A 19,551-nucleotide genomic window follows, 5' to 3' on the forward strand; every position below is an offset into this window, starting at 1 on the left:
AGGGAGAGGCAGAGGGCATTGGGGAGCAGGAGGGGGGGGTCTCATGGGCATTGACAGTAGCTTCCACCCAGGTCCCTGAATCAAGCCTCAGCCCTGCCCAGGGAGCTCTCAGCATTTTACAGATGGGGAAGCCAAGGCCCAGAGAGGTAGACTCACTTGCCTGAAGGCACACAGCTTGGAGGCCAGGGGTTGGGATTTGAATCAGGCAAGCCGGTTTCTGCATCTGCCTTCAGCCCCTACAGGACACCTGGAGGGGAGAACGGAAGGTAATGAGCCCAGCAGTACAGGTATACCTGTGGGCATGATGTGTCCTCCTGCAGTCCCTCAGGGTGCATCAGTCGGATTTAGATAAACCAGTAGGTGCCTCTGCAGCAGCTTTGCCATCTGCTATTTCTCCCAGCCTTGCCTCTGTTCTGAGTCAAAGCTTGCGCCCCTCTTCCCATGGACACCCCTCCAGCCACACGGGCCTCCTGGTTGCTTCTAGAACAGGGACCTGCAAACTGCAGCCTGTAGGCCACATCCTGACCTAAGCCTGTGCTTGTACTGCCTATGAGCTAAGAAAGGTTTTTACATTTTTAAATCATGGCAGAAGAAAAAAGGAGGGGGGGAGAACAATATTTCACAACATGTGAAAATTATATGAGATTCAAATTGCTGTGTCCATAAAGTTTTATTAGAACAGTCTTATGTTTTTCATTTTCGTGTCGTCTAAGGCTACTTTTGTACCACAGTGGCCAAGTTGAGTCAACAGAGACCGTTTGGTTCACAAAGCTGAAAATATTTACTATTTGGCCTTTTCAGAAAAAAAGTTTGCAAACATGCTCCTGCCTCAGGGCCATTGTGCTTGCTGTTCCCTCTACCTAGGACACCTTTCAAGTCTTTGCACAAATGTCCCCTTCTTAATGGATCCAGCCTATGGAAAATTCTAACTCCATCCAACCACCACTCCTTATCCCCTCTATTTGTCTTTTTGGCACATCCTACCAGGTGATATGTGAATATGTATTTATTGTCTATCTCCCTTAACCAGCTCCTTAAGGGCAGGAATTTTTAACTGTTTTGTTTGCTGCTATATCCCGGGCACAGTGCCTGGCACATAATAGGTACTCAGTAAAAAGTTTATTGAATGGATGGAAGGATAGATGGATGGAAAGAAGGAAGGAAGGAAGGAAGGAAAGTGATGGGTGGGTATGTAAATAGATGATTGGATGGATGGATGGTTGGGTGGGTGGATGGATATATGAAGAGAGGGACAGACAGACAGGTGGATGGCTGGGTAGGTGGATACATGGTTGGGTAGGAAGATAGATGGATGTGAGGTATGACAGATATGTGAAAAACTAGGCTGGGTCAAATCACGTGGATACCACATAGAGGAGTCATAACTTTGGTAAAGGATTTTACGCAGGGGGTGGCAGGCTGAGTGTGGTGTTTCAGAAAGATTGCCAAGCCCAGACTTGATTGGGGGTGGAGCGGGCAGGGGGCCCTCTTCCTGGAAAGCGAGAGGAGGTCAGTAGGCACACGGGCACCAGCAGGGATGGGAAAGGGGGACCCCGGGAGAATCGGGCAGTGATTGGTCTAAGCCCAGTCTAGCGCCCCTGCCGGCCTCCAGAAGGTGGCCCTGAGGGCCGATGCCAAGTTCTCAGGCGGCCTCCATATCTTAGAAGGCTCTCTCCCCGCTGGGCGTGAGCTGAATTCCCCAGCCGCACCCGCACGTTGTTTCCTGGCAGCCATGGGGAGGCACTGTTTCCCCTGCAAACAGTGAACTCCGTTGCAGCCCCCTGCTCTGTCCCAGACCTTGCGAGGGACAATTGGCTGCCATAGAGGCTTCCCTTGAGGAAAGGGGCCAGGGTCATGCCTTCTAAAATGTTCCCTTCAGCCACAAAAACGTCAGAAGCTGGGCATGCCTGCCTTTGGCCAGTTTCCAATTGCCTGCTTGCTAGCGAATATCCTGCCAGCCTCCCTGTGGCCCCACCTTTCTCAGCCACACCTGCCCAGGTATGTCTCCTAAGGCTCTCGGGTGCTATTAGGCTCAAACTCCTGCTTTACATACGGCTCTCAGAGGCATCACGCCCCACTGCTCATCCTATACAGTAGGCCAAACATGGCAAGTGACTTATCCTTCCTGTGCCTCAGTTGCTTCATCTATATAATGGGGCCTAACAGTTCCTGCCCCCCAGGGCTGTCTGAGGCTTAATGGGCTGGTGCCTGCAAAGACTGGCCTGGAACCTGGCACTTAGTAGGTGCTATCCATGTGTAGCCGTGACCATTGAAACCCCAGCTGTTTTTGCCCCAAGCCTCCTGCTTTAGGATCATGACCCTTCCTCTCTGGCTTGGAAAGAACCCCCAGTTTCAGCTGAACCCAGAGATTCTTTGGCCCTAGCAGCTCCCAGGTCTTGAACCAGGACTTTCTGGTTCTCTGTGGCAGGGAGGCGGGGGGCTGGGCTCCCCCTCTTTCTTTCTTTAACAGATACATTCACAGGCTCCCTGTGTGTCAGGCCTGCGCTGGGCTGCATGAATCCTAAACCGGGCGTCCTCCTGACCACCCTGCGCTGTGGGCATGACTCTAATCCCCCCCCTTTTCAGATGAGGAAGCTGAGGCCCAGAGACATTAAAAAGCGTGCCCAAGACCACCCAGCTTGGAACCCATCCAAGTCCATGCCCTCTTTCTCTTGTTGGGCACGAAACCGCACCAGGCCCCTTTTTCTCCACTGGGCTTGGCTGCTGCCCTCCTGAGAAACACGAGTGCCTTTCTCTTGCCTAGACACCCTGGGGGAGGTGCCTTGTGCCTGCTGGAAGGATAAACAGGCGGGGCAGTCTCTGTCTTATTCCTGTCCTCTTAGCCTCAGTTTCTCCATCTGTAAAATGGGTTGGTCATACCCCACCTGGCTTACCTGGCAGAACCATTGCAGAGCTCTAGGAAGTGGTTCTGTGCACGCACTTTGCACATTATCCAGGTGAACAGTGATGACTGTTTTCCATCCCCTTGTGTAGCTGCAGTGAGTCGTCACCTGTCCAGACTTGAAACCAGGGACAAAGCCTTCTTTTTATTTTTCTGAGTCCTGACCCCTGTGTCCACTCAGGCTTCTGTTGCCCTCAAGGCTTGATGAGCCTCGTGTCTCCCTCCCTCTCTCCCTCCCTCCAGCCCCTGAGAAGTGGGAGCACCTGGGGGGATTTGGGTGGGGAAGAGTCGATCAACTGGAGCCAGTGCCCCCCCCCACCAAGAGCTGCAGCCGGAGCACCCCTAATTGCTGTCACAGATGTGGCAGCCACCAGCCTCTCTAGCATGATCTGCTGTGTTGCACAAGCTTAATTAGTCCCTGATTACTCATTTACTGGGTGCTGTGTGTATTCCATATCTAATAAGTTCCCAATTACGCCCGGTCTGTGCTGCACATTTAATAACCCTTAGTTGTCTGCTTATCGGGGACTCTGCATTCGGCAGCTCCGTCTCTGCCTGACCTGGAGCCTTATCAGTCCCTTTACTGCAATATTTAGAGTTCTCTGCTTGCCATTATAGAGCTGTTACAAGGAATTAAGGGGCGTAAAATACTGTTTTTTGGCCTCTGACGCACCAGCTTGCAGTGCAAAACAGGAAATATCCCACCAGAGCAGGTTGAGCACATTGTGGGTGGGCTCTGGGGGGACCAGGAAAGGGGGAGAAAGGATCCCCATGGCAGGGCTGGCCCATGTCCCCTTTTTCCCATCCAGGTAGATGGCACTAGTCCTGTGGCCTACATGTCCCTGGCAGGTGGCAGACGTCTCCGGCCAGCCCAGGAGGGAACTCTCAGCCATGCCCACCCAGCCTTCCAGCCAAAGCATGCACCTGGCTGGCGATGTTGGGGAGGGAGGCGGCTTTTCTCCCTAAACTTGGCTTCCTGCTTGTGCCTGGTTTTTCCTCGGGGTGAAAGAAAGGCGCTGCGGCGTTCTTTTGTGCCATTGGGGTGCTGGCGTTTCGTCTTCTGTCTCCTACTGTCTGTTCCCTGGCACAGGCACACTGTGGGGTGCAGGTACTTGTCAGGACACAGCACTGGCCTGGATCCTCGGCTCTGGGTGACCTTGGGCAGCTGACTGAATTTCTGTGTGCCTCAGTTTCCTCTTCTATAAAGTGGCAGTTAAGGCAGAGTTGTTGGGAGGATTAAATGGGCTACTGATACCATGTGCTTGGCGGGCACCTTAGTGCTCAATAAACCTAGGGTAGGCATTACGAGACCATTTCCTAGAGGTCTAACCTGAGGTTAGACCTGCCATGACTTCCCTGTTGCTCCTAGTTAGGCCAGCAGCAACTCAGGACTCAGTCCCAGGTCTGCTGTACTCACGATCGGCGTGGCCAGCTTTCTGGGGCAAATCTTGAGCTAACTTGGAAGAAAGAGAAGATTCAGGGTGATCAGGAAAAGTGGGGGCGCACACGCCCCAGATCCTGCCACTCCTGACTTCAGGGAACCCTGGACTGCCTCAAGGTTCCAGGCCAGTGGTTAGCAAAGGGCCTAGAAAGCAGCCCTACCGGCTGGGGCTGACAGTGTGTAAGGCCACAGCCATGAGGCCGTCCCTAACACACACCCCTCTCGGCCTTTTAAGGTCCCCAGCCACTGTGCCCCTTTCACTCTTGTTCCTGATGCTTATATGTCAGATCATGAGATCAGCTGCTGTTTCTTGAGCACCTACTCTGTGCCGAGTGCTTGAACAGAAATAGTTCATCTAATTCCCTCCACCATCCCTTTGGGAGGTAGGCAGTCACTGTGTCTTCCCTCCTGTTTTGCAGAAGGGGAAACTGAGGCTGGGAGAGGCAAAGTCACTTTGCTAAGATCTCAAAGTGGCCAGGACCCTGCTGTGAGGAGGCTGAGAGAGGGAGACGGGCTGGGTACCTGGGAGGCAGCGGGAGACAGGCTCCAGGAATAGCCACCAGTCCCTGCCCGAGAGGTTGTTGGAGAGAGACACCCTGGGCCCTCTGTCCAGCGGCCTCTGGGCTGCTGTGGACCCTCCAACTGGAACTTCCGTTGTTTTTAAAGATATATATGGTTTGCACATGACAACATGGATGAGCTTAGGAGACATGATGCTGAGGGAAAGAAACCAGACACGAAGAGCCACATATTGTAGGATTCCATTTATACGAAATGTCCAGACCAGGCAAACACATACAGAAAGGATATGGTGGTTGCCAGGGGCCGGGGCCGGGCAATGGGGAGGGACTGCACATGGGTGTGAGGTTCCTTCTTGGGGTGATAAAAATGTCCTAAAATGGATTCTGGTCATGGTAACGCAACTCCACAAATATATCAAAAGCCATTGAATTGTACCCTTTCAGTGGGTGAATTTTATGTCCGATAAAACTTTTAGAAAACAATGGAGCAGAGGTTGTCAGATATGGGGAATCTCGTGGACTAATGCAGTTTAATAAAATCAAACGGGGCGCTAACAACACGGCCCGGGCCGGTCCCCTTTGGGGCAGGGTTTGGTGCCTGCTTTTCCCCCATTGCACCCCCACACCCCAACGCTACCTTGAGTCTATGCTTAGAGACCACTTATTCCCTGGAGAAAGCGTAACACTGTGAGAGCTCGTTAGGATATCCTGTGGTGGGCTGCAATCCTCTTTTATGTTAAGACCCCTGAGAATAACTCCCCACCCCCACCCAGCCTTTTGGCCCTTCCTCAGTTAGCTAACACTTTAAGCTTGAAACGCAGTGGCCCTGGGCCAGGGAAATAAAAGGAACAATAGCGTTTATCTCTGTCTTTGGGCCCTGTGAGCTCTGAGATGCTGCCACTTTCGGGGGATAGGGGGTGATGCTTAACATATATGGCCCAGGCCTGGGTCCTAATAGTACTTTATTTTATTTTATTTTATTTTTTTAGCTGAGCCATCCTGCTACCTGTTGGCAGCTCAGCGGCTGCTCAACTCAGGCTGGACTCGAATTGCTGTTGCTCAGAGCTCAAACCCTTGAGCGAGCTCTTAACCAACTGAGCCACTCGGCCGGCCCCTAATAGTACTTTATATTAAGACCGGCCCTGCGCCTGGAACTTGGGGCTCTGCTAGAGAAGATATAATGAATGTGTTGGTTCAAGGGCCTGCTTTTTATTAGGCAGGAATTGTTGTAAATTTGGCTTTGAGGGGTGAGGAAAGGCAGCTCTCTGCCTCCGTCTGATGGTCTGTCAGACAACCTTTGCCTCCACCTAAGACGAGGCTAGCGTGAGATAATCCTTATTCACAGCACTACATGTGTCTGGTAGCCTCGCCCATCCATTCATATTAACTGAGCGCCCGCCCCCTCCCCACCCCACCCCCGCCCCGGGAGTCCTGGGCACTGCTGACACGTGCAAGAGAAGAAGGGATAAAATCCTTTTTCTTCCAGGGAGAATCAAAGTGGTAGGGAGAGCTAGGTCAGAGGAAGGACTGGCATTGGTCCCCTTGTGCTCTGGCACACAGTGGTGCTAGCAAACATTTATATCTGGGCTGGGTGATCTAGAGTTTTTCAGGTTGTATCAGTTATCCACTGCTGCGTAACGAGCACCTACCAATTTAGCAGCTTACAATGCATTCATCATCACCCAGCGCTGCTCGGTCCTCTGCTCAGTGTCTCATAGGCTGCAAGTCAAGGTGTTGGCCAGGCTGCGCGCGCACCTGGAGGCTGGACTGGGGGAGGACCCATCCACAAGTTCATTCGGGTTGTTGGCAGAATTCATTTGTCTGTGTGTCTGAGGGCTGCTGTGAACATTCACGTACAAGTTTTTGTGTGGACACACGTTTTTGGTTCTCTTGCCTATCTACCTGGGAGTAGACTTGTGGGGTCGTATGATAACTTCATTGTTCACCTTTCGAGGGCTCTCCAGGCCGTTCTCCACAGTGACTGCACCATTTTACAATCCCACTGGCAGTGTAGGAGGGGGTCACACAGCGCTCTAACGTATTTTCGATGAGTTGCCAACACTTAATAATCACGAGAGTGCAGCTTTTAAAAGTGGATTCCCAGCTTCCTCTTGAAAAATCAGATCTGGAGAGATGAAAAATCAGATCTCGAGCACCTCCATGTAGCCCCCACTGGTGCTGCATTCTCACTCATCCAGCGTGTGGTTTATGGTTTACCCTCCTGGCCCTCACGAGGATGTGTGTTTGAATCGCTTGTCCCCCCTGTCCCTCCTGTCTTTCGAAACCTCCTCCCTTTGAAGGCCTAGTTCAAATTCCACCTTCTCCAGGAAGCCTGCCTGGATTCCCGCAGCCCTTGGGGAGTTCTCCCATTCTCAAGCTACTATAGTTCTTGTCATCTACACCCCTTCTTGCCCAAAAGTATTCTCTCTTCCATCTGCTGTTCTCTGCTTTAAAACTGTGTGGCCCCTGCCCCTGGTTGTTTTGTAACAGCCAAGTTTTTTCCCAACTGCTTAGGTTCAAATCCTGATAGTCCTGGGGCTGGCTGGAAGGGTCATCCTGTGACTAATAGCAGAAGCAGTAGCTCTGTGTCTGGCATAGTTTTCTGAGATGATTAGGGCAAGGTTGCAAGAGCAGCTGAATCCTGCCAAGGGTGGGATCTGTACAGGGCTCCAGGGTCCCTGCCACTGCTGACAGCCCCTCCTGAGTTTTGAGCAAGCCAGGGAGTGAATGAATGACGTGTGCTGGGCCAAGGTGCCGCCTTCTTCTGGCTCCAGCCTAAGCCGCCAGCACGCCTGTGGGATTTGTGGGGGCTGTGGTCTGGGCAGTGTCACCATATGGATCCCATAAATTAAAGCATTCCCGGAAACAAACGGTAAATTTATCCGTCTCTTGCATGGAGGGCTGGTGGAGCCTGTGCTCGCCCAAGGAATTCTGAGCCATCCATCTCTCTCTTAGGCACTTTGGTTTTATAGCACTAATTCCTAAAAAAAAACAAAAAAACAAAAACTGGATCAGCACGAAGTTGCTTTTCTACAGCCGTGCTGGCCCTGGAGCTCATAACCAGGAAGTGAGGGGACGCCAGTCCCTGGGACTGGCCCCCAGGCAGCTGCAATGGTTTGTTCAGGCCCTAAAACCCATATAGGAGCTTATCTTACCCCCCTTGCCCACCACTGGGCCCTGGCCTCCTGCCCAGGCCTCTGAAGTCAGAGAGGGAGAGCCCAAGGTCTGAAGCCCTGCTGACCTGGGTTCACCCCGCCTTGGCGACCTCAGACTCCTATTGCCCCTCTCTGAGCCTCAGTTTCCCCAGATGTGGAAAAGCGATGGGGCAGCCAGGATTGCCGTGGTCCTAGCGACAGAGAGCAGAGTGGTAGTTTCCAGGGGTTGAGGGAGGGAGGAATGGGGAGTTAGTATTTAATGGTACAGAGTTTCCATTTGGGGTAAAGAGAAAGTTCTAGAAATGGATGGTGGTGATGATTGCACAATGTTGTGAATGGACTTAATGCCACTGAATTGTACACTTAAAAATGGTCGAGGTGGTGTATTTTATGTCCTGTATATTTTGCCACAATTAAAAAAATACAAAAAGAAGGGATGGCGGGGGAGGGACAGTAGACTACCAGGCAGGATGAACTGAAGATTCACTCGGTTAATCTTTATAACTTACTAGTAGGTAGTTACGACCAACTTCCGTGCAGAGCAAAGGGGGCTTGGATAGAGATGGGGCTTGCGGGTAGAACCCCAGTGCCCAGCGACCAGCCTGGTATCCCTGGGCAGGGTTTGCTGGGTGAGGAAGACACTCACACTGGCTTGACTAGGGACCAGCTCTCCATGGCGCTGTGCCAGCCACGCTGAGTCCCTGACTGCAAAGGCCAGGCCATCCTGGGGAAAGAAGGTGCCCGGTAGCCCAGGGGACCCACCCATTGGGTACCTCCAGGCAGGCATGGCCAAGACTCACCATGTCTACCCTCCTCTGTCATTCCAGGTCACCGCTGCATCTCTCGAGGCACCGACAGTTGTCCACCCTCCTGCCCGGGAGCCCGAGCCCCGGCTGGGCACCCCAGCAGAGAGCCTGCTCAGAGGCTCCAAGATCTCCCAGGACCTGGGGCCAGCCCAGTGTCAGAAAAACAGCCTGGATGGGGCCGGACCGGACCTCACGGGCACAGGTAACGCCAGCTCTTTCGTATCTCTGGAAACTGAAATGGACTGTGCCGCCCCTGGCAGGGAGGGGGGGGGTCCCCAAAGCCAGTTCACGCTCAGAGTTCCACCCCATGGGTGCCCCATGCTAGGGGAGATCCTCGGAGCTAAGTCTCCTGTACTTGAGTTTGAATTGTTTTTCATGTTCCTCAGGGATTCAACCAAATTGTGATTTAATCAGAATCCCTGCCTCTTGATCCACGCATTCTTTGTTCACAGACAGCCTGTTTGTTGTACTGTATTTGTTTATCTCTAAGGTCTAGTGCATGCACGCATTCATTTTTAAAAATGATGTAGCAGATACCCATGAGTCCACTACCCAATCCAAGCACTAGAGAGTCCATCAACCTTGATGTCCCGCCCCACACGTGGAACCACCGTCTCGCCTCTGCGTGTTCCGTGGCACCTGTATTCACCTAAACAGCCTATGGCTTAGCTCTCCTGGTGGTTACAACTCTGCGTCCCGGGCCTGGCTCCCCTCACTCAGCATCGCAAGGCGCGTATGTGTTATCGCCAGTTGCCGTGGCACGCTCTTTTTCTCTGCCGTGTACTATTCCATTGTACTGCTCAACCGCATGCGTGCCCACTCTCCCACCTGTGGCACACGGATGGCACACGATGGTGTTTCAGTTGTGAATGTGCCACGTCATGGCACATGTCTCTGTTGGGTGTTACCCTCAGCTGGGCCAGAGGGGGTGAGGGCATGCAGCTGGGGAAGGAGACTACCTACTGGTTGCCGGTGTAGACATTTCACTCCCGCCTCACTAGCCATGGAGACGCTGTCCGCCCATCTTGGCACCGTCAAACATCCTCACTTTCACGATGACAGAGAGGCTGGCCCCCTTCCTGGCTGAGGAGCCTGAGAGTACGGATCCTGAAGTGTTGATTGTGGGCTTGTGGGCCCCGGGCTGGGGGCAGTGAGTGGGTCCCAGGTCAGATGCTTCAGCTGACTTTGGCGTGTGGTAGACACCTGTGTTTTACCTGGAGGGTCCTAGAGCAGCCCCTTGGGCCATATTTCTGTCAGCAAGACCCCTCACAGTGGGTCTCTGTGTGTGCACTGCCCTGTCGCTGCCCCCGGAGAGGACTGAGTCCCGAGACCCCAGCCTGCCTGCCCCTGTGCCCGCCCACCGTGTGGGCAGCTGTCTGAAAGCTCTGCTTGTTCGAGAGATGGGCCAGAGCTGGGAGTAGACAGGCTGGCAGGTGGGGGAACGGTGGGGGGTTGGGGTTGAGAAAGCGGGCCTGCCCTGCCCCTTCTGGTCCTCAGGTCTGGGGCTTCCATCTGGGACATCCATCTCCAGGGCAACCCCAGTACCCCCCTCTTTTTCTCTGTGACATGGACTCACAAAGGGAAGGGGCTGGGCCTTGGGCCAGGGATGGACCCTGCTGACCAGGAGCTTATGGCCATGCAGCCCTCTGAGGGGCTTCCAGAGCCTGGCAGATGGGTGTGGGGTGGTCAGTTAGCAAAGAGGGGCCTGTGAGTGGTGGACAGGGATGCTTTTTTGGGGGAGCCATTCCCCCCCCAGCAGCCGCCCAGCACACTCAGAGCCTTGGACAAGTGTCTTCTGCTCCATGCTTCAGTTTTGTCATCTGAGAAATGGCACGGACGGCTCATGGACGTGCCTGGCTCACAGGGCAGGCATGAGAACTCAATTCACCAGGACATGAAGTGTATTCGATTTAGGTCCTGGCACCCTGAGTGTCCACAGCGCTGGCCGGTGTCAGCACTATTATTATTTGTAATTTCTAGTCACCCAGCTGGCGCCCCCTCCAGGCCGGGTGGAACATCACCGAGTCTGCTCCCTCCTCCATCCCAGCTGCCCCTCAGCTCTGGGGGAACACCCTGCAAAACCATGATCCTTGGGGTCCCTACCCACCCCTCCCTGGGCTGGCACACACAAGGCCCAGCCCCCTGCCCTGGGGCTGCCTGGGGCGGGGCAGGGGCATAAAGCTTACGTCTGCCAGCTGCTCCCTGTCAGGCTGCGGCCCTGCCTGGAGGGTGGAGGGGTGCAGCTTCACAGCCAGAGACCTGCCAGGAGCGCCATCCCACTGTCAGGCCCCTCCCAGGGAGGCCGCTGCTGCTCGGAAACGTGACAGTGACTAATGGTTTATTACACACCTGCCACCTCTCATCGGGCGGGCGGGCACAGCCCCCGGGCCAGCTGTGCACTGCCAGCTGGACGGCAAGGTGGGCGCAGGGGACGAGCATGTTTAGACGCGCGGACACACACAGGCGCAGGGACACACACAGACCTGGCAAATGCACCATACACAAGGGTGCCCACATAGACACACGGATACACACACGTAAGGACCACATGCACACAGAGGCACCAGGACTCTTACATATCCACACATGTATGTGCACACACGCAGCCCTGTTGCTCCCTCTCACCAGAGCTCCAAACCCCTCCCAGTCTCCCCATGGTCTCTCCCACCCCCTGCAATGATGGCTTCCACCCAGGGCTGGCTGGGGAAGGCTCTTTTTCCAGAAGGACAGGGAGCTGTGGGTAGGTCGGGGGACGCATCTGTTGCCTTAGGTTGCAACTACCCACCACAGTCCATTTTTGACCCCCAGTTCCCTGCAAAAGTCTTCTACGTGGCAACAGCAGACTCTGCCAGGGAAAGGAAGCTGTCATACCAGGAGCCCTTGTGCCAGGCCAGGTGGCTGGGCCTTGTGCCCCCAGGGACACACATGGCCAACCTGCAAGGTGGAGGCTCTGTGGTTTTCAGGTGCAGTGTTCAGAGTGCCTGAGTGGGGTGTGGTCCATTGCTGGCTGCAAGGAGTATATCTCCGGGGCTGCGGGGGAACTGGGGACCCCAGGGCTGGGGTTCCTCCGGCAGGCAAGGCACAAACCTTGGACTGATCATAGGTCGCCAGCTGGTTGGAGAAGGGTGCAACCATGAGGCAGCCTTCCCCTGTAGGGCGGGGAGCCCGGCTCAGCGCTTCCCAATATTCTCACGCCTTTAGTCAAAGGAAGGTCCATTTCTCATGTGTCACTCGCATGTGGTATAAAATCCAGTGAGAGGACACTCCTAATTTATCACCACCTGATGGGAACAGGCATTCCTGAACAATTGTCTTTGTGCTGTCGCAGCCTCCTTGGGAGAGAAGCAACACCATCTGGGGACAAACGAGGGCGTGGCGTGATGTCCCAGACCCAGGTTCAAGTTTCTAAGTCTCAGCGCTGCTTCTTCCCAGCCACAGAGCCTTTGCAGAGAATAACCAAAGTTTAGCTGCTCCAACTGCCAAGTAGGTATGGTACAAATTGTACCGCATAGTAGCACAGTGTCAGTGACATGGGACGAACACGGAGGAGGCACCCAGGGCTGCCGTGCAAGGCTCTGCAGGTAGCACACTTCACAACTCCAGGGGGTGCCATTCTCATTGTGCTCTCTGCGAATGTGCTCCCTGCATGGCCGTCAGGGCTGCCGTGCTGCACAGCGGAGTGGTGGCCCCATAGTTGTGCCACACGGGTCCTGGATGTCCTCCCTGAGCTGTGGAACAGCTTCTGAAGTGGTTAATAATATCTTCATTAACAGAGATAGTAGAAGCCACAAACAAATGGGGTTGGAGTCGGGTCACAGAAAACCAGGCTGAGGTTGAGTCTTTAGTCACAGCCATGTTCCCGGGGTCTGGACGGTGAACATTTACAGGAACCGATGTCCATGCTGGGCCTACTTCATTTTTCTCCTCCTGTCTTCTCTAGCCGTGTGTTTGAATGAGTCTTTGTTGGGTGTGATTATGGCGTAGATGTCTTCAAGGGCGCAGATCCAGGCTCGCACTCGCTGAGTTCAAATCCTTCCGAGCTTTTGTTAGACAGACAACCTCTCTTGTGCCTTGGTTCCCCCCAGTTGTGAGGATCTGAGAGTCGATCCACGTCCAGTGCTTAGCACAGTGTCTGGCACACGGTAACCGCAGAGAGCGCGAGCTGGTGACCACTCGAGGTCCTGGCCCCGCGAAGACTTTTGTCTCTTTGTTGGGCAAACAGGCTTGCTGGCTGGCTGGCTGGCTGGCTGGCCAGGGTTGGGCCTCCTCCGCCGGGAAGGCAGGGCCTCCACTTGGGTACTTGGCTCAGGCCCTGAGAAGTCCTTGGCAGGCCTCGCTTGGAGCGGGTGCTGGTGCTGAGTGCTTTGATGGAGGCGCTGGAAGACTCCTGCCCCCGCTGCCAGGCGGCAGCTGCTTGGAGGGCACAAGCAAGCGACTGGGTTTGGCGGCAGCTTCTCCAGCCCCGTGCGCGAGCCCCCCTCTTCCCGGCTTTGATGGAAAGGAGCCTTATGCAGCACGAGTGCCTCCCGCCTCCCTTCACCCCTCTCTCTTCTCTTGTATGTCTCCAGCTGAGCTGGGCTCCAAAGCCTGTTTTCTCTCCAACTAGCACTGTGTTTATCTTCTTGGGAACTTCTTGTAACGCTGGGGAGCTCAGAGCTTGCAAGTCAGGGCAGGAAGTTGAGAAGCTCAGGCAGCCTGAGAGGCTCTTTACTTGTAAGTCGATCTCTCCCCAGAAGCGTCTTTGAATGTTTAGCAGGGACTTACGTGCTGGGGCCCCCTTCCGTGCTGGGCCTAAAGACCTTTTCCGCTTCTGTTTATTACTGCTCCTGTTGCTTTCAGCTGGTCTCTTGGCTAGTGTGTGACTCTGTGGTCTGTCTGACTGATTCATACTTCCATGAAATAAAATTAAAAAAAAGAATTTAACTTGGGCAATTTAATAAACCGATAAACTGAGCCTTGACTTAAACGCAGTTCATAATGGCACAGAGATAAAAGCAGCTGTTTATACCTGGCAAAATTACTGTTAAGAGGGTCTGTTTGCCCTGAAGCCTACTTTCTTTCCAAGTAAGTTTGTGGTCAAGATTTCAGGTAGCAAAGAAGAGGTCAGCTGAGCCACAGACATGACTGTTCCGGGGCTCAGGGGAGAGTGTCCCAGGGGGCAGTGTTGGGGACCTCAGGAAGCTGGAACCCTGTAATGAGGCACAGACCACCCCTCCAAGGGTTACTGCACTTGTGGCCCACATGTCACCATCCCAGCCATGGTCTCTACCTCCCCACTGCCCTGCTTTCCTCTTGAATGGGGTTCAGGCTGATAAGCTGGCGTTTGGGGACCTGGGCTCTCACAGTTTGGCACCAGACGGGTTTAATTGGCTTGAAGAGCATTGTTTGTAAGACTTTCACTGTGCCCACACCAACTTTCACCCATGACCTTCTCATTGAGAGCAGAAACCATTTGAAAATTGGGCATCTCTCCCAGCAGCCCTTGCTTGTATTTCACCATGATTCCAGTCCAACGAAGTTATGATTGCCCTTTTGCACGTATGTCTCCACCTCTACACGGCGGCCATGCACGCGCGCGCGCGCGCGCGTGTGTGTGTGTGTGTGTGTGTGTGTGTGTGTGTGTGTGTGTGTGTTTGCTGACAATTATCTATTGAGCACCTACGCTGTGCCAAAGACTGTTAGACACTGGGGGGGCACGTCAGTATACAAAAAAGATACAAACTCCTGCGCCCAAGAACTTTCATTTAAGAGAAAAGCAAATGACTCACAAATAAGCAAGTAAATGTGTGATGCCAGGTGGTGACAGGTGCCATGAAGAAAAATAGGGTAGGAGACATGGAGACAGGAGGGATGCAATTTTAGCCAGAGTGGTCACAGAAGGCCTTGCTGAGGAGGTGGCATTGAGCAGAGAGTTCCAGGGCACGGGACAAGTAAGTGCAAAGGCCCTGAGGCAGCCCGTGCTCAGCACACTTGCCATCTCCATGAAGGTAGGGACTGTAACTCACTGTCTTCTTTATCCGGCGCCTTGTAGAGTGCACATAATAGCTGCCTGATAGATGCTTGTTGAGTAAATATAAGTTTTTATTATAAGTCAGCTGGTACTGGGGGACGGGATGACGGGAGGAGGGGAAGAGGACCTGAGAGTCTTACAAGCAAAGGGGACGTGTGTCTTCCTGACCTTCCTGGGCTGAGGGCTGATGTTCCAAATAGGTCCTTGCTCCATACGCCACTGCAGCACCTTTCTTTCCTACCCAGGGCGCCCTCCTCTAACATATAAAATTCTAGCGACCACAGGTTGCTTGCTTTTCCCCAACGGTTCAGTGTGATCATCCTGGGGTCAAGGACACTTCAAAGTTTTCTGTGAATGATTGGTCCATTCTCCTCCCTACCCCCTGGACTTGGGTGATTCTGGGGAGGGGCTGTGAGCTCCCTAGATTGCATGCATAGAGAAGAGCATTTATTGAACAACTGCTGTATGTCAGGCACTGTGAGTCTGGGATCACCTTCTTTTCTTAGTTTCCTATGACTGCTGTAACAAATCCCTGTGAACTTGGTGACTTAAAGCAACACAAGTGTATTCCCTTCCAGTCTGGGAGTCAGAAGTCTAACACAGGTCTCCCTGGGCTACAATCAAGGTGTGGGCTGGGCTGCGTTCCTTCTGGAGGTCCCAGGGGAGGATCGTTTTCTCCCTTTTGCATCTTCCAGAGGCCGCCTGCATCCCTGGGCTCATGGCCCCGCATCACGACAGCCTCTTATTTCTGTCATGACACCTCCTCCAACCCCCTACTGCTTCCTGCTCATAAGGACCCTTGGGATCGCATTGGATCCACCCAGATAGCCCAGAATAATCTCCCATCTCAAGGTCCACAACAAGCACAGCTGCATCGTCCCTTTTGCCATATGAAACGATACACTCACAGGTTACAGGGGTTAGGACATGAGCATCTTGGGGAGGCCATGATTTGACCTGCCACACCAGTCATTCTGCCGGGCTGGGCTGGCCATAGGCAGCCCGTGGGGTGTGGAGTCCATGCTCCTGACTGAAGAACAGGAAAGCTGGTGACGAATTTACTGAGCACGGACTCTGCCCCAGCCACAGCTGTGGGTGCTTTGCCAGGACTGGCCCCTCAGGCCTCACTGCCATGCTGCCAAGAGGGACCTGGATTTAGCCCGGTTCAGCCCCAGCAGGTGTGCTTGGGGCCATTCTGTGGTCGGCTTACACTTCTGGAACATGGGGATGATAACAGAACCTTTCTCATGGGGCTGTTGCTGTGAGGATGACCTCAGTTACTAACCACTGCGTTCAGAATGGGGATGGGGGTCCCCAGGCCACCCTGACTGGGAGTGTCCTAGGAGGGGCTGGATTCTCTCACCCATCCCTGGGGGTCCTAGGCGCAGTTTGGTGTTTGCCCAGCAGGTGGTGCAACAAAGCTCTGGGAACACGGCCTTAGCCACCCCAGTCCCCCTGCTCTGCTGCCCACTGGCTGCGGGGGAGGGGATTCACTCCCAGAGACCCAGATGAGGCTCTCCCCGAGACTGCCACCACCACACCCCATGAAGCAGCCTGTAGGCCCACCTTCGGGCATAATGGGCGTCTCCCTGGGCCCAGCTTGTGCCATAGGCAGCTGAGCCTCGGTCCTCACCCCCAAGGAATGCCCATCCGTCTGTCCCCAAGTACACCAAGGTGGCATCTCCCAAGAGGCAGAATGGCCGAGAAAGGGAAGTACAGGTAGGAGGGCTCCAGAGAGGAAGCGGCTCTTGAACTGGGTATCCGGACCCTTGTGGGGCCGAGAGGAGGCCCCTCAGGGAGGAGCCCCGAGAGCTAAGACCCCAATGATAGGCTTCTTCCTTCCCCCACTTTTCTTCCTTCGCCTCTTCACGTCTCTACAGGGCACCGGAGACCACAGCCCTGTGTGGGCCGCCCCCAGAATGCCCCTCAGAGCCTGTGACCCCACCCTGCCTCTGCCGGCTCAGCAGCCCCATCCCCTCCGACAGGGTCTGCCCCCGCCCCGTTCTAGCATTCTCCCTGCCGACTTCCCCGGTACAGCCCCTCCTCCCACAGAGCACCCTAAGTCCCCTTCATCCAAGGCACAAAGCCAGCACCCTCTCCGTGCGCCTCAGCTGAGCTGCCTTTGGCCCTTTCTCTCTGGCTTGCCCTTGGTGTTGCCGACTTCCAGGAATGCCCTCGTGGAGGGCTCCGGCTGCTTAGGGTCATTAGAGCATCTACAGGACGGGTGCCTGGTGCATAGCAGGTGCTCAGAAGAGACTGTTGAATGATTCTATGGACGAACAAGGGTGCCCTTGGTGGGTCATGCTGTGAGACAACCTCCCCCACCCTTGGGATCTGGGGTCCTCTCTGCTGCCCAGGGCACAGCAACACAAGTGTCTTCTCCCATGTGCAGTAAAGACCTCGGGCCACTGGGTTCTGCTGGGAGACGTACAGGCCAGAGTCTGCAGGGAAAGCAGGAAGTGGCCGTGCAGCTCCCAGCTCCCGCCACCCTCCGGAGCCCGCGGGCTCCTGTCTGTAGCTCGGGGGCGTGTGCCAGCGGGTGGAGGCTAGGGGGACAGGAGGAGGGCCTGCTGCCTGCCTGCCTGTGTGGTTGTGCTGTGGCTTGCTCTCTCTCTCGCTCTCTCTGTCTCTCTCTGTCTCTCTCTCTCTCTCTCTCTCAACTGACTTCTCAGGAGTTTGCTCCTGAACCTGAACTGCAGACCCAAGAGACAGCCTCTCTCTGCTCCTCCAGCCACTGTGCCACCCCCGTCATCCCTCCCCAGGCCGAAAGGAGCTGCTCCAGGGCGGCCAGGCCGGGCCAGGGAGCCACGGGCTGGGATAGTCAGTTCTCATGGACCAGAAGAGCCCCAAGTGGAAAGTGTTCCTGCCGGGTGAGTCCCCGAGGAGGGGGGTCGTGGGTCCTGAAACAGTGCCCAGACTTCCAGAAGACAGAGATGGGGGGAACAGCGTGCTGGGCTGTGTCTTGTTGAGCGATGTGTGTCCTGGCCTCAGGGGCACCACAGTGCATGCTCGGAGCATGAGCATGGCCCAGAGGACAGATATAATGTCCTCAAGTGCCCCAGTCTGAGCCCAGGGGGACCTTAAGGAGGCGTGGCAGAGCACTGAGGCGTGGCAGCCAGTGCCGCAGCCCCTGGGGGCCTCCCTGGGCATGTCCCCAATGCCTCTGCCATGGGCAGCTCCCTCCTCCCCCCGTGTCATTACAGAACCCAGGCTGGCATGGGGCCTGGCGCCGGGCACCTGTGGGTGAGCACAGGTGAGCCTGATGTTCTCCCAGCTGCGAGGGGCAAAGGGCAGCGGTAGCTCCCTGGGAGCCCACAGAGGTCATTCAATCCACCCTCCCTTTCCACACAGGAGGAAACTGAGGAACAGAGAAGGGAGCGCCCCTGCCAGGGCCTACCCAGTCACCAAGGACAGAGCAGGGGCTGGAACCTGGATGAGCTGTCTCCCAAGCCACCTCCTGCTTCTAGGAGTGGGAGGAGAGGGCAGGCAGGGCCGGGAGACGAGCCAGGTAGATCTGAGAGCTCAGGAGCAGGCGGAGAAAGGCAAGGGGAACACACGTGTTGGGGCTCAGCCTCTAAGGAGGCCCTGGGAGGGCACAAGTGTGCATGTCACAGGTGACACTGAAGCCCCGGAGCGCCTCAGTCCCATACCAGGCGGGGTGTGAGGGCTTCTCCACCTCCCCCTTCCTGCCATCGCGGCCAGTTTCTTGGTCAGCACAGGTGACATGCAGGGCCCCACGCCAGAGGGAGTGGGTGACAGGGACTCTGGTCCTGACCCTCTACTCCTTGACTTGGATTTCATCTGAATAAGAAGGGACACACTGACAGTGGGAGCACACTACCCTGCCCGTCTGCAAGCGTGGTGGCTATCAGGTAGTGAGCTTTCTGTCCCCAACGGTATTCAAGCAGGATCCACCAAACCTGATGGAGAGGTTGGGGAGGGGTAGAGGTCAGATGGGACAGTCTTCCTTCCACATCTCGGATTCCAGATCCCTCCTCCTCTGTGCACCTCGTCTGTGCAGCAAGAGGGAACACAGCAGCTGGCGTGTAGCAAGCGCCTACTGTATACCAAGGCTCTGCCCCACGTGGCAGGCGCTGGTTCACTGAACCCTCACAACCCCCTGTGGCGTAGGTGCTGTTCTTCCCCCATGTTCCAGATGAGAAGACTGAGGCACAGAGGGGTCAGGGCACGTGCCAGTGGTCACTGGGCTGGTCCGTTGAGTGGCAGAACTAGAATGCAAGGTGTGGCACACAGCTTGCGTCCCGAACCGCCACGCAGGATAAGATGTGTCCTCAGTTACAGGAAGTCCAACCCTGTTTGGGAAAATGTTTCTTGAGCTTTGAGAAGCCCAGAAGGTTCCCCAGAATAGCTGCCGGGCTTTGGCTAGGAGGACAATGGGCTATGGCTTTCCAGGCCCCAGGTTCCCTACCAGGCCAAGGACAGCCCCAGACTTGCCAGGACAGGCAAGTGCCAGGCAATGAGGAACCTGTGGTGATGGGAGGTGGGGCACCTTGTCCACCCAGGGGATGTTGGGGCAGCACCTCTGGGTCCCACCTGCCTCATGGGTGCTGGGAGGGCAGCCAGGGACCATCAGGGGCTCTCTGTTCCCATCACGCAGGCACAGCCTCAACTCTGGTCCCTTCTTCGTTCCGTTGGCTGACCAGACTGGCCCCACCTGCTTGCCCATGTGGCTGGTAGCAAACTTGCCCCAGGCAG

The 19,551-nt window shown here is 55.1% G+C and overlaps 1 protein-coding gene across 5 annotated transcripts in view; it reads left to right on the top strand.

Annotated features, from left to right (window-relative positions):
• GSE1 (Gse1 coiled-coil protein) overlaps positions 1–19,551 on the top strand; it is a 439,129-nt gene that overhangs the window by 150,659 nt on the left and 268,919 nt on the right. For all 5 annotated transcript variants that reach the window (XM_019634952.1, XM_019634958.1, XM_019634966.1 and 2 more), the window contains exon 2: positions 8,847–9,027. In XM_019634952.1, coding sequence (XP_019490497.1) covers positions 8,847–9,027 — 181 coding nt within the window. The remainder of the gene's footprint in view (positions 1–8,846; positions 9,028–19,551) is intronic.

Source organism: Hipposideros armiger, unplaced genomic scaffold (assembly GCF_001890085.2).
Source record: "Hipposideros armiger isolate ML-2016 unplaced genomic scaffold, ASM189008v1 scaffold_19, whole genome shotgun sequence".
Taxonomy (NCBI): Eukaryota; Metazoa; Chordata; class Mammalia; order Chiroptera; family Hipposideridae; genus Hipposideros; species Hipposideros armiger.